This window comes from Pomacea canaliculata, linkage group LG4 (assembly GCF_003073045.1).
Source record: "Pomacea canaliculata isolate SZHN2017 linkage group LG4, ASM307304v1, whole genome shotgun sequence".
Lineage (NCBI taxonomy): Eukaryota > Metazoa > Mollusca > Gastropoda > Architaenioglossa > Ampullariidae > Pomacea > Pomacea canaliculata.
In genome coordinates, this window is record NC_037593.1 from 3,367,981 (window position 1) to 3,382,692 (window position 14,712).

General features: G+C 43.2%; 2 protein-coding genes across 5 annotated transcripts; one reads left to right on the forward strand and one right to left on the reverse strand.

Moving 5' to 3' along the window:
* Window positions 1–1,299: 1,299 nt before the first annotated feature.
* On the reverse strand, window positions 1,300–7,871 carry LOC112563055 (protein unc-93 homolog A-like). 4 transcript variants are annotated; one of them, XM_025236759.1, is made up of 7 exons: window positions 7,566–7,871; window positions 7,190–7,340; window positions 6,913–7,096; window positions 6,345–6,448; window positions 3,742–4,638; window positions 3,226–3,493; window positions 1,300–1,994 (listed from the first exon to the last, which is right to left on the reverse strand). In XM_025236759.1, exons 5-7 carry the CDS (start codon window positions 4,615–4,617, stop codon window positions 1,618–1,620), a joined length of 1,521 nt encoding a protein of 506 aa, XP_025092544.1. In that variant the 5' UTR covers window positions 4,618–4,638; window positions 6,345–6,448; window positions 6,913–7,096; window positions 7,190–7,340; window positions 7,566–7,871; the 3' UTR covers window positions 1,300–1,617. The 4 variants fall into 4 exon arrangements, with proteins under 4 accessions (XP_025092544.1, XP_025092543.1, XP_025092541.1 ...); XM_025236758.1 differs by having other exon boundaries at window positions 6,341–6,448; XM_025236756.1 differs by lacking the exons at window positions 6,345–6,448; window positions 6,913–7,096; window positions 7,190–7,340; window positions 7,566–7,871 and adding an exon at window positions 5,639–5,714.
* A 3,450-nt stretch (window positions 7,872–11,321) lies between these two features.
* Window positions 11,322–14,497, forward strand: LOC112561427 (ankyrin-3-like). Its single transcript, XM_025233923.1, has 4 exons — window positions 11,322–11,416; window positions 12,664–12,734; window positions 13,237–13,838; window positions 14,171–14,497. Exons 1-4 carry the CDS (start codon window positions 11,322–11,324, stop codon window positions 14,495–14,497), a joined length of 1,095 nt encoding a protein of 364 aa, XP_025089708.1.
* Window positions 14,498–14,712: the final 215 nt, after the last annotated feature.

Genomic DNA, 14,712 nt, shown 5'->3' on the forward strand with positions numbered 1-14,712 from the left:
CTTGTTCGGACCTATAAACATGATTGCAGCTAGTTTTTCTCACCTCAACGATTGAACTGTTTCTTTTCTGCACTACGAAGTTTACACCTTAAATACATTTTCCAGTAGTCGATGTAGAGACAGCCAGACAAACCAACCTGTTGACACCTTAATATTCCAGTAATCGATGTAGAGACAGCCAGACCGAGTCAGGGTTTATCTCACATCATTTTGCCACCTCACGTGCTTTCCCTGTAAAGCTGTGGGGATTAGGCTGGCAGTTTTACTGACCTCACTTGCTGTCAGATTTGTAGACATCAGTTTCTGACACGGAGATAATTCCTAAGGTCTTTATCCTTAACTGTTAATCGATTTCAAGTTGTTTATAACTTCATCTTAGGCAAAAATCAATTTATGATTTTGTTACAAAGACTGCTACAACACTAACTTCTAAAAGCTCATTTAATGAAAAGAATCAAATTACAGTGGAACCTCGGTTAGCGAACGCCTCGGATAACGAATATTTCGGTTAACGAACAAAAATTTCGTTAAAAATTTGTCTCGGATAGCGAACAAAATTTCGGATAACGAACAGCCACGTGAACCACACGTGACCGACCAGCATGTCATCATTCGCGCTCGAGACACAGTTACCATCGGTCGTTCCTTATCTATGCGCATTCTTCTTATTTAGTGATTTTTGTGCTTGATTTTAATAAGACAATCCTCAATCATGGCTCCAAAGAAGTTTAAGAGCAATTAATAGTAGTGAGGTAATGACAAGGAAGAGGCCAACAAATGAATTGAAAAAGGAAATGATTTCAAAGTATGAAGGTGGCATGCGTCTGTCGGATCTGTGATGTCGTATTACCGAAGTGTTTTACAAAAAAGGCAGAAGCAACAGACACTGGACAAGTTTTTTTCCTTTAACCTCAAAGCTACAGAAAAGGGAAGTCACCCCGATTTTACAATGTCACGTGTGCTCATGGAGGGGGAATCAAAGCAGTAATTCCACTCCTTCCTCCCCACACCTGCTTCCAACAACGCCGTCAAAACGGAAAGTTTCCTGATGTTTAAATGCTTTCGTTAATGTTTTTATGTTTATTTAACTCCATTTATATTGCATTATAACTGTTCTCATTAAAACAAATACCTTTATAGCCTGTAACTTTCAAATATTAGCAAGTCAACAGGGGCTGGGAACCAATTAAATCTATTTCCTTTATTTCTTATGGAAAAAATTGTTTCGGATAACGAACATTTCGGATAACGAACAGCTTTCCAGAACGGATTAAGTTCGTTAACCGAGGTTCCACTGTATAATGTTCCTCAGAAATTTATTTGTTCACAGGATTTAAATTGAAGGTAAAGAATATAGATATAGAATAATGAAATCTTTTAAAATAACAAACACCGTATACAATTTAACAACCGCTTAATCACACACAAGCTTCTTTACAACAATCACATACACAAAACCCTCGGTAAAAGTCACAACATTGGAATGTTGACATCCAGATATGGAAGAAATGTGAAAAAAGATTAGCTTTTCCTCTCTGAAATTGGTGCATTTAAATATCTATACTTCTTTATCATAAATGTCATGGATAATACCCTTATTAAAACATACAAGGTGCTTTACGTGGTTGTTTTAAACAGAACCCTTTCAGTTAAACTGTCGGTATTGAACTCTGTCTCTTCTTGTTCTGCCCCCTCCATATCAGGACCCCTGTTCTCTTGTTCTTTGCTTGACAGCTCCATGTCTTCTGTAATATTCAACAGAGCATATTCATGGTCTTCTCGACGAAACATCCTTAAACTTCGGCGATGTATAATTTCTGCAGCCAGGTAACTTAGATAGCCAGTTCCCAGAATGCCCATGCCTATAACGATGCGAGTTCCTGGGCACACGAACTTGGAGACGACAAAGGAGGCTGCCACTGTCAGGCTGTGCCATGTTGATTTGGCTGGGAAGACAGAATCCACTATGGCTGGAAACATGACTGCTATCATGGCTGAAAAATAGGTAAATAGGTGTGAAACACTAATAACTTCTTCACTTATTGACATGCACATCCTATTTTTTATAATTTATGTAAGAACACAACAGAATATAACAGTCAGAGTGATGGCTTGAAAAAAAAAAAAAGATAAAGAGAGAGATTGTAAATCCTGAAAGCGAGGCCCAATATTTTTTGTTTTTTGTTTTAAAGGCTTATCAGCAAAAATTACTATTTCCAAAAATCTGGGTGGAAACTTCCTGCCTGTTCTTGAGATATAAGAATACAAACATTACTTTGCACAGAAATGGGCCATGCTGTTGATGTTATGCTTGTCCACACAAACACCTAATTAACCTATAATCCCACTGGTAGTAACAGGGATAACATCCATATACAAGCTTGATGTCTGTGCATACTTCTTACTTATTCATTCAAGCAAAAACTACAGATCACGAGACCTTTAAGCATGGATAAGGACTGAAAATGCCAGGGTTTTTTTCACACAGAGATCCTTGCAAACCAAGTCTGTCCTCTAGAATATTTACAGGCAGTTATTGGTCTCTAACAAGTTTCCTTTATAATTTGTGTGACAAAGTGAGGCAACAAAATTGTCCCAACAACGAAACGGATTCTATCAAGAATTTTGCAGTTTTGCAACAGTTCTTACTCTGTAGCACTAGAAATGTAAGTGACTGTCTTGCAGAATCTTAACCCATTGCACTAGCCTGCGCTCACTGCTATGAACACTGGAATGTTTGGAACTCACGATGAGATAATTCTAATCACACACTCTTCTGCATTTTATCTAGTCAGCTAACACTGTAAACACTCATCAACAAGAACAAAAAGAATTCTGCAAATTATGTTTACACTTTATGACTTGCCATCTGTTATTTACCACTGTATGACCACTAGCGCCACAGCAACCCCACACCAGCAAGACTAACAGTAACACTGAATACCTAAACACAAACTTTGTCCAACCCTCTCCCAGTCAAACTAGCATCACTTCCACCATTTACTGCTGAGTGTTTAAATGCAGTCACACGTCCTCTCTAGCCAAGGAAGAAAAAGAACAGACAGAAGAGTAGTGGACAGAGTAATACCAGAAAGAACACAGAGAGAATATTGCTTACTTAAAAAAGAAGCAAGGTTGACCGATAGAAACATCATAGAGGGACTGCTGAAATTATACATGTCATTAGAGATAAGAAGGGATGTAACTCTAGCTGAATCATCTTACCATTCATCTGAACCATCCACACACCATCCACAAGCCCCATTAGTGCTGCAAGAGCGAAGAAGGCAGGAAGACGACTCCCATGAGGTTTCCATAACAACAGGGTAAGCATTATGGTCATGTCCACCACTGCAGCAAACGTACACAGCAGTGGTCTTCCAGTGTAGCGTGCTGCAAACCCCAGCAACACTGACGACAACATTGTTGTCAGACCCCACACGGCCATGACATAGCCAACCATGTGAAGACCCAGTGTGCAGCTGATAAAAGCCTGTTAATTATGCATTAAAAGAATTATGTGAAATGGTAAAAGAGGTAAACACCATCTTGTTAAGCGCAAAGGAAAAAACTTATCTTCACTTAAATTCAAATGCAAATTCTAAAATGTATTTTTCATTAAAAATTGTACAGAGCACATAGTACATTTGACATTATTTAGAACTGGTCTTCACTGATATTAAGACTGAGCAAACCTAAATTTTATAATAAATCAAGAATCTGTTATTTTACTCCCCTCACCTCTGTGAACATTCCAATGTGCAGGGTAAAGATGTAGCCGTGGGCAGCAAACAGAGGAACAAGAAGCAGCAATTTAGGCTGGGTGAATCCATGCCAGTATGACTTTAGCTTTCTGCACACCTCACGTCCTGTGTATTGTGGTTGATGTAGTCTAGGTATTCCCAGAATCCCAACAGTCAATCCTATCACATCACACACCAGGAACACACCAAGGAGAACATAAATGATGTGTGGTTCTGGTCGTGGAATGCGATGCCCCTCACCTGCGCTTGGACAGTAGCCAGACCCACAGATGACTCCATCATCCTTTGCTGCTATTGGCTTGTGTGTGGAGAAGAAAAGAACAGCTGAGGAAATCAGATTTCCTGCAACCTGGCTGCCAACAAAAATGGAATGAAAGATGCCATTTATGCGGCTGAAGGCTGCATGCAAAGTGTTCATGCCTTTTTTCTTCTGTTTCTCATGAAGCTCCACATCTACACATGCTAACGTCGAGAGATAAGTCTCCAAGGAGCCCCACATTGGGGATGTAATTAGCCCCACAACAATGGAACCAGGAACCAAAGTCATCCATGCTGGATAAAAATTGCACATGACATACAGAGTGTGGCCAATCCAAGATGCTACCATGCATGGCTTGATTCCAGCATTGTACATGATGGCTGGTGTCACAAAACTGATAAGAAATGAGGCGCCATACACACAGGCCAGTGACAAGATTCCCAGACTTTCATGTTGGTTGAGACTGCTTTGCAGATTCTGAAGGGCTTGGAATGGAGTGAAGATGAAGAAGAAGGTTACAGCCAGTAAAAGAGTTTCCTTCAGTGGCTGCTTGGAGGTGGAGCGATATTCAGGGGTTCCTGAAAATGCATCCATCCTGTCAAGTAGGTAGGATCCCTACAAGTAAGAATGGAAAAATCTGTCCATTATTTTTATGTTATTTTAGTCAAAGATTAAGAATAAGAACAAGTTTATTGGCCTAATGAAACTGCACTCGAAATATGACCTAATGATGGGAGAGAGAAAACAAAAGAAAGAATAATCAGGCCTATCCTATCGCATATGCACATACATACACAGCCATCTATCCCTAAAGAAAACAATAAAACAGGTCAATTATTTTTGACATATAGCTCTGCAAACATAATACACAAAATAGTTAAACTGATTTTAAAGAGCAGTTCAAGAGATGATATACAGTTTGGAACAACAGATTTCCATGGCACATAGTAGTACAAATACATTTACCTACCAGCCCTCCCTTTCACCATACTTATACTGTCGGTGAAGGATGTAGAGGAGTAGAAGTACATAATTATGAATTAAAGATAAAAAACCAACGAATTACAAAAATATTTCACTATCATCATAAAAAACAAATTAACCCTATAATTAAGTGTGTGTGTATACTATAGATATGAATTTTTTTAACATCAAGATCCATAAAAATAATAATGACAATAAATAAAAAATATTTAACGATTTATGTTTGTAAGAACGCACGTGGCAGCACAGCAATGAATCAACACGGGTCAGCAAGTGTCACCAGACCTGTATTGATCAGTCACAACTAAAATACTGCACTTCTACCGCTCGCTGTTCTCTCTTGCTCACGCCTTATGGAAGAGATCTGCCTATTAGATAAAGGTCAGAGTCGCCAGGAAAAGGTCTGTTTCTTTAAAAACAAACGCAATTGGTGTCACCCACGCTTACTGACACTAGTCTGCAGGAAATGTTATTAGCGATTAATCATAATGAGCTCCATGGAATCGTCGTACTCCATATGACTACTGTAATGTCCACTAACTCATTATTGTACCATTTTATACACTGCACTGCTGTTTAGAATAGTCAAAACACATACACCCGACTACAGATCCTAATTAATCAAGCTTACCTACCAACTTCGTGTCATTGACACAACAGGTAAATCAACGGAAGCAACTTTCGCGCATTAGTGTACGGGAGGTAACTCTAGTCACCGACCATCCACCACTCAGCAGGAGTTACGCACCTTTGACAAAGCTATTACAATCAATTGTGGAGTTGTTAATGAGACACGTGGAACATACACAATCTGCTCAGTTGATCGATTTAGAACAGAGCTACGAATACGATAAACCATTCTCAGCAAATTTTACTTTCAGTTTGCGGCATCCTCATTCCCGATAAAGTTTTCCACGTGTTTCACTAGCTCTAACCAACTTGGAGAAGGACTATCAGACCGATTAACAGACATTACGGAGCATAGGCGCAGAAGAGTAAATGAAACTAAGTCAGCCATATTTTACTCTTTATGCAGGTAAGCAGGCCTTTTCACCGCAAAGAATTAACACTATAATAAGAAAGACTGTTGGCCTGCAGGATTTAGTTTGTAACAGCCCCATGCTATCATACCACGGACGTGTATATATTGAACTACTGAAGTAACTTTTGTTTATAGAGATTGGATTACGGGAAGGTCGAGAGTCGTTTATGACAACGATGTGTTATTTATGGTCTATAGTCATTTACATGTCTTGATTTGAGTTTGGTGGACTTTACTGCTCTCGCCTACAATCAACACAAACTCCCGACTAAGAGAGAATTGTAAGCCCACCTACTGGTCTTTGTCATCCGTTGTAAGAAAGGACACGTGTGGGACGCAGTCTGGTGACTTGTGTGCCATCCCCAACAATGAACCAGTTCTTCCAGTCTCTGAAATCACCTAGAACGAAAAACAAATTAATTGGATTTTTTTCTTTTTGTGTTAATCCCCTTAACTCTTATCCTTCCTCTACTTCCCTCACATCTGTCTGTAGCAGTCTGGAATAGCTCCGTGCGCCTTGTAAGGCTGGGCTATTGATACAAGTCTGGAATAACTGTGTATTGTATATCTATAAGTTTCGGATAACATTTTCCTACATTTCTAATGAACTACTGAACGGATAACTCTGTCACATGATTATGTGATTACTGACAGTGTCGCTAAAATTTTCACTATAAATTTCTTTATAACTTAAAATATTCTTTAGTTTAAAACAAAATTTATTTTCTTAAATTCTATAGGCAATAGAAAATCCACAAATCCCTAATGGACACCTGTACCCTCTACAAAGGTAGAAATGTGTGGATCTCGAGTCTAGTGTTAATTTAAAACACAAACATCCTTGGCTCATTATCACTAAGCACCTTTCCTGTAGAAGCCTGGTGCGTTTTCCTTCCATATTTTTCTTTTCATCTCACTCGGCATATGCGCTTCTTTGACCGCCTTCATGTTAGAGAACTTGCAAGCTTCCGCGATGCGCTCACACAGTTCTCTGCCCCTGTTGAGACCCAGGAACCTGTCCAACTTCTGTATCTGCCCCAAGGGGTCCTTCAACCAAACCAAGCAGCTTACATCGCTTTAAGAAAAAATTACTAAAAACACTTTAAAAATTACTTTAAATTTTAATTATTTCTTACTTACCGGACATGAGTGAAAAGTACACGGGGATGGTCAGGGGGCAGTAACTCGTCCTTCGGAGAAAAGTCCAGGAACTCTTTAGCCTCTGATTTACGGACAAACTCCGGCGATCCGGCCAGTAGCCTGTGCAGGATCTCTTGGTGCCAGTGAGATCCTGCGAGACGCAAACAGGAAGGTGATAAAGTGTGACGTCACTGGAGTTCACGAACTTTGCACTCACTCGAGTTTCGCCCTAACTTCTGGCTTTCTTAGTCTCTCTCGAAGTACGTGGTCTGTCGAGTTCAGTGAAATGTTAGTAGACTGCCGGCTTTGAGTAAAATCTTTCTTCTGTTCGTTCAAAGATTAATCTGTGGTGAAGACAGGAGAAGGCGACACCTACCTGTCTTGGGAAAACCCTCCACACTGACATCGTTTGTCATCGTAACGGAGTTCCAGGTTACGCAGGTCTTTGATGTGTTGCCGGTAATCTTTGATCATAGGGAAGGGAGGAAACCAAATGTCGCCTCCATTTTCAAACCTCATGTCAATGCCGAGCTTGTCTCTCACCTCGAGGTAAACAGGCATGTTTACTGTTTATCTGGAAAAAGGAAACTAATTTTTTTAGGCAGACGAGATTAAATATGTACTGAGCATGCACAAACACATCCCACACTAAAAATATCACTATATCTCCACTCTTCTCTCATCCACACCATAGAGACTTGACACTACTTTTTTTATAACATTAAATAGACTCTTTTCTTTGTAATTGTCGAAATAAATTTTATGTTTAAGAAACGCAATGTTTCCAAATAAAGAATTAATTATTGTATTTATAAAAACCGGATTCTGCTGGTTGTAAAAGTGAATACACAAAATTTATTAAGATGCAGTATATTAAGTATTATAGTAAAATGTAGATCGTCTGGCAAGGGTGTCTGTGGTTCTCGAACCAAGTTCTGTGTATTCCAGCCTGGGCGAGCTGCTGGGACTGTCTCGTAGTCTTGTGACAATTCTCTTCCTGTCAAACAAACTGTGAAAATTTGTTCTTGAGTTTAGAACATCACTAGATGAGCAAAAAAACATTGTTTCGTCTTTTAAATAGTGTGATTTGTTTGTGACTGGATATTCACAGTCGGTCATTGCTGTAGTTAGTCGCTGCTTCACTTTCACATTTCATTTCACTGCGTGAGAGTAGATGATCTAAAAATAGCCAGTGTCATTATCTAGGAGAGAGAAGAAGGTCTAATTTGATTAAAGAACCCCGCGACCTTTGATACAAAGGTACACTAAAATCGAATGTTGAAAATTTGAATAGCTCCGGCGCCAAGCTAAACCTGACAAAAACCAAGGCATGCTCGTAGGGAAATGGAGGAGGGACAGAGACTAGCCCTAGACATTACATGGAGAGACAAACTAACAATTTTCGGTGTGCCTTTCGGTGAGGTCTCACAGGACGACATATGGCATCGACTCCTGACAAAAATAATTTTTCCAGACCCCAAGTTCATCCTGAACTCAGACACAAAAGCAAAGGCCCTATATCAAGCACTTGTAACCAAAGGCATGAATCCCCCAAGAGGACTCCGGACCTTGCCACAAATAAACTTCGCACACACCTTCAAACAACTCAATGGCAAAGACGTGGACTCAAGCACCCTTGACTCTCCTTCAACACAGCACACCACGTGCTCCCAGTGGTTTACACCCTTCACCTCAGAAACACAACTGATCACAAGATGTTTGCTTTCTGCCAAAACGAAGACAACAGAGCACATCCTCCTCCACTCCACACACACACACACACAACGAACACGCAAGCAACTGTCCACACTGACGAACAAGCTGGCAAACACAACCCCCACACTAGACTTCCACACCCTCCCATCCACCCTATCAACCGTCGTCTTCACAGAACACAAGCAGGCAAGATGGACACTGAGAAACAAGCCACACCTCTACAGACATTGTAGCATCATCAGACAGCAGAAGTCTTCACCTCCAGGATGAGCCTCAGACCGAGGAAAGACACACACCTTGCCAGAGGACACTACCACGAGTTTGGGGGTAACCTCATGTGAACTACAGCGGCAACAGGGCCAGAAAATCCCCTTCGCACCCCATGCACTCCACGCACCTCGAAAGGAAACAACGCGCCCCTCCATCCCCCGTCGAGAAACCAGACCCAAAGGAAAAGGAACAGAGACCTGCGGCGACATTTTCGTCCGTTTGATGTTGTCAAACAAACTATTTTTGAATACTTTCATTGTCAATATCTGTAAATATTTTGAATATCTTTGTTTTTACTTAATAAACAAATATATAACAAGAAAAAAATGCACAAACATGCATTCACTCTCGCACACGCACACACACACACACAGATCTCTCTTCAGAAGATATTAAGAAAAGAGGGTAGACTGTACCTGTCTGCACGTGTCATCTCTCTTTGGTCGCCCACGTGATATAAATGGTTAGCTCATTACTAAATAATTAGTATAATCACCACAGCACACACACGCACACACACTAACACTCGAATACACACACGCACGCACATATTTGAACACATTTTTTTACAATGATACACAATATATAATGCTTATAAAGGAAACTCACTGTTTGTCGAGCTGTCGACACACACTTACTGACCTACAGCACGCACCACAGTTTGTTATGTCTGCTGACGTCATTCACAGGGCGACACGTGGTGTCCTCGTCACACGGCACTAAACCTCGAACTCCGAGCTCTTGCCCTTGTTTGTTCCCCGATATGACAACAGACTGTAGGAAACAACACAGCTCTCCAGACTGTTGACTGTCGGATGGTAAATAAACCTCTGTATACACACTGTAGTACACTCTATACACTCTGTACTCTAGTGTAGTGGTTAAAGCACTCGCTTGTGACACCTGTCCGTAGGGCTGGGCGACGGTGGTTGTCTCTGGGTACTGAGGCTTGCTCTCCCCTTCTTCCCCCCCCCCCCTGTACTGTGAAATCATCTCAGGGTAGAAGCACTTATCTACTAAATCAACCAGCTGGACAGACAGAAAAGGACAGACGTACTGCGGATACGAAGTTGAGAAAAGACATTCTTGGGGTTTAACCATCTCTGACGACGAACTCGCTGTGACAGGATGCAGGGTGGCCGTTGTTCACACCCGTTCATTAGAAACCAGTCGCTGACTATTTCTGGCATCGGTCTGAGTGTGTGGGAAACAGTTTGCTGACACACCACACCCTCATCACTCGGTTACATACACCACGAGCTGCTCCTACCGTCTGTGTCATGTGTAGTAATGTGCGGCACCGCCATACGATCTCGAGTTTTTACATTGTTTGTATACATGACCAGAAATTGTGTTTAACCAACCACCGTTCACTGTCCACATGTGACAAGCCTTTGGCGGCCTTTATCTTGCTTCTGTCACTCTTAACTTTATGCATCCCTTTATAGTTTTGAACTCAGCGCCAGAACAAGTCTCACACCTGGCAAAGTTTGAAACCGAGGCTTGCTGAGCGCTGACGTCACGCTTCCCAACTTTTTTTTTTCCTTCACTGAGACCTTTGACCTTTACACAAAATATCAGCGACCGGCCACCCGTGGACAGGCGACTAATCTCTCCCTCGTGTCCTACTGATAGGTATGAGAGAATTATTCGATGTAACTCTCCTCCCTGCTGTTGACACGCTTGGTCGCGCTTGGCTGGCTGTCTGCTCCACATGACCTCTGACCTGGCACCAGCGCTCCCTTTCATTGCGTAATCGGTCCGTCGCTTGTCCACGACCCACAGGTATAAACCCTAAGTGTCGGCACTTTCGCAGTCCTTGTAAGGTTACTACATAATAACGAGAAAATAATCCCATTCATTGAGAACTACACAACACACGGTGAGAGACAAACAGTGTCATCAGGTCATGCAGGGCATTGTCATGTCCAGCTTTCTCAGACTCTAACTGTCGCTATGGACACAGGCAAATCAACAGTTAAAACTAGAGACAGAAGTCTGTTGTGTCCTATAATCAGGGCTGGTGATAAAGGTCTTCCACGTTCTTCAAAGAGATGTTTACCTGTCCTGCTTTAGTCACCTGCAACTCTGACGCGAAGCTGTGACTACACTGAAGCATGACCTTTAACTTGTGACCTAATAAAAGATGGAAAAGAAAGTCAGTGGAAGAGAAATTGCGAGATATACCCAGAAGATAGCATTCTCCTCACCCACCTCATTTCTTTCCACCCTTACACGCCAGTAAGTTACTTTTGGCAGGTGCGACCTTTGACTCAATGACTTATGTCCTGTAGACAGCCTGGCGACTTTGGGAACAGAAAGGAAAGTATGACAGGTGCAGGATTTTGGTTTTAATGCAGACGGTACCTGTTTCATATTTAAATCTTGGCTGTGTTTTGCGCCAATACGCGTGTTACCACCAATCCCACTACTTGATATTGTTTTTTACCTGTGAGGTGGTCAACTTCCACAGACCATTCTTAGCGCCTCACAGGCCTTCAGGGCAGGTCCTCCTCGCTCTTCATATTGAGTAATCTCCCACATATTGAGTAATCGCCGTAAGGTGGCAGCACTACTGAACAAACCAACCAATCAGCAAACATAAGTCACGTGACAGTTTAGGTTCAAGGGTCAAACCGCGCTTTGCCGCGTTGCGGATTGGTCGCAACAGTCAACTAGACTTTTCTGTACAGAAGGCCCACGTGGGACAGTCGCTACAGAGGAAAGGAAGAACAGTCAAGAGAAAGGTCTAGAACAAGGGCAAGTAATTTCAAGTAATTTCAAGGTAGAAATGTATTTATAGCTAACTGCTTTTCAATATTAGGATCCTCATGACAACTGTGACAACAAATCGTTTTGTCTATTTTTGCAGAGCAGGTCCTCCCTCTCACACGAATAGCCCCGTCACTAACTTTAAGTGAGGTGTTAGCTGACAGGTGGAGGCACGTGCGAGCACAGACCTCTTCAACTTTGTGGATTGTGCAAAGAGAGAAAAGCTCATTTAGCAACAGAGAGTGTGTCCGTGTGATGGAGGTCCTCCCTCTGACATGAATATTTGAAATCGCATTTTGCAGCACACTGGTCAACCGTCAGTTATGTGTGGTCTCACTAAAGGTGGAGGTGGCATAAAAAGAAGAAATAATATAATGTCGCGTGTCGGCGATGGTGTTGTAGTCCATGTTGCGCTTCCCGTCCTGTGCAGGTCTGTCGGTGGGTGTGTGCGCGCGGTTGAGGAGGATCAAGGGACAGTTCACGCGGCCATTGTGTAACCCTATCCGAGCCCAAGAACCCTGACCCTCGGCGCTGTCGTCGCGCGTCAGTTGCTCGGAGGACCTTCACAGGTCTCTTCTCTTCGGGACCGGACATCCCTTTGACTTGTCTCCCCTCTTCTTCACCTTTTTTGCCTTTCTCTCGCGCGGGGTCCTTGGCGCGTTTTTCTGCGCATGTAGGACAAAAACATTTTGCTTTTATTCTGATGTTTGTTTCAGATCCGGGCAGTTCCACGTTGTGCTGTCAACCCCGAGAGTAGCAGCCGCCATGTTGTACCGCTTTTACAACGGTATGTATTGGCTGTTACTTGGTTTTTAACTTCATTTCTTTAAAATTTGAAAAAGTGAATGGTTAATGAATTGCAGAAATATCAACATCACATCTGCTGCACACGTGACTAATATCATGTCACAGTAAGTCACAGCAAAATATTCTTGTTGGTGGTTGTTTTGTTTTGCTTTGGCAGTTTTGTGACAGGTTTGTGTTTCAAGTTTTTGGTATGGCTGTTTTGTTAAGTTTTTTTGTTTGTTTGTGTTTTTTTTTTTCTTTTGTAGGGTTTGATTTGTTATGTATTTTTTATGTTTAATGTTGGTCGAGGTTATTATGTCTTGTGGTTTTTGAAGAATCCTTTTTGACGAGTCTTCTGTTTCCGGCTTTTTTCTCGGTAGGTTAGATGTAGTGTTTAGTTAGGCTACATGTATTCGTAGCTTTAAACACATTAGTTACTGTGGACTATATATTATGCTGTATGATGCGAATAGCACGACTCTTTCACTGCCGTTTGTTTTCAGACTGGTCTTTCCTAGAAACCCTCGATCCACACTCCCAGATACCCGTTCAGCTGGATAAGATACCCTCGTCGTTAGTGGCCCAGGTGACTCACATCCCTTGGTGCTGCACAGAGCCTTACACCTGCTACCCGATACACCTGGCCTGTCTCTTTGGCCAGAAGGACCTGGCCACAATGATGTTGGAGAAGGAGTCAGCTGACATTCACGCCAGGGACAGCCGAGACAACACCACCCTCATACTGGCCGCTGCCTCGGGCTCTGCCAGGACCATGGTTGCCCTCCTTTTGTTGATGTGTCAGGACGAAGAAGACCGCAAGAAGTTAGTGACGGCCAGTAACAAAGATGGACTCACGGCCCTGCACCTCGCGGCTGTGAGCGATGACCCGCAGGTCGTGGAGCTGTTGCTGGATGAGGGCTCTGAGGTCAATGCCGGGCAGTTCACCACGTTGCACAACCGACACTTCGCCTTGACTCCTTTACACGTTGCCCTCGTCAGGGCCACGCGCCGTGCCGCCACCATTGCAAACATGTTGGTGAAGTCCGGAGCCGACCTCAACCTGGAGGCAGCCACAGTCGACAGCAGGAGAGAGTGTTTCTGCGGGGTCGGCTTGCGTTGGGCGATCACCTCCTACAGCATCTCCTGCTTCCCTCGTACGGAGCTCGGTATGACGGGGAGATCAACAGCCAGGGACTGCTTTGCACCTGGCAGTTAAACGCAGCGTTGACCTGTCTGAAATCCTCTCGGAAAGTCAACACAGACTGCTGTTGGACGTACCCGACGGTCAGGCTACCTGCCTCTTCATACCGCAGTCAAGAAATGTGACCAGAAAGCTATGAAGGTCCTCCTTAGTTGGGTGCTGACGTCAACGGCAGGGTGACTGAACGTTGTCACGAGCTGGGTAGAACGGCTCTTCACATCCTCTTTAATTTGCAGTTAGACACGCCGCCATCCCTTCGCATCCGCTGCTTTAACACACTGAATCATGACAACGGCTTTAAAAGCTGCGTGTCCCTCCTGCTGCAGCAACCTTCGGTGAATGTGGACGCAAGAGATTGGATGGGGAAAAGCCCGCTGCATGCTGCCTGCGAGTCCGGGTACTATGCCTTCATTGAGCAGCTGGTCACGTGCGGGGCCAACGTCCTGGTGGAGGACAACAGGGGCAATACGCCGCTGACCTTAGCCTCGTGGCCCGAAGACAGGGCGGCCCGTGAAAAGCTCGTGGACGTTCTGCTGAGATGTGGAGCTGCCCCTCGTGTCTGAATCCGCCCTTTAACCTTTCTCCAGTGGCGACGTTTCGCTGGAATAATGACGTGGCCATCCTTTTGAAGCTGTACCGCCTCGGGGCCATGACCACCAAACATCTGAATACAACTCTTGATAGGATTGCAATGGGAAGGAGTCGCTTTACTGGAGGACAGGAACTCGAGGAGCACTTGCAGCGGCGAGGGCAGCGTGCAGACGGGAGGGACTGACTC

Coding starts and splice junctions, on each gene's coding strand:
- LOC112563055 (XM_025236759.1), bottom strand. CDS start 4,617: ATGGATGCATTTTCAGGAACCCCTGAATATCGCTCCACCTCCAAGCAG. Junction 3,494..3,741: donor ACATTGGAATGTTCACAGAG/GTGAGGGGAGTA, acceptor CATAATTAACAG/GCTTTTATCAGCTGCACACT. Junction 1,995..3,225: donor GTGGATGGTTCAGATGAATG/GTAAGATGATTC, acceptor CCTATTTTTCAG/CCATGATAGCAGTCATGTTT.
- LOC112561427 (XM_025233923.1), top strand. CDS start 11,322: ATGGAAAAGAAAGTCAGTGGAAGAGAAATTGCGAGATATACCCAGAAG. Junction 12,735..13,236: donor GTTGTACCGCTTTTACAACG/GTATGTATTGGC, acceptor GTTTGTTTTCAG/ACTGGTCTTTCCTAGAAACC. Junction 13,839..14,170: donor GGAGAGAGTGTTTCTGCGGG/GTCGGCTTGCGT, acceptor TTTAATTTGCAG/TTAGACACGCCGCCATCCCT.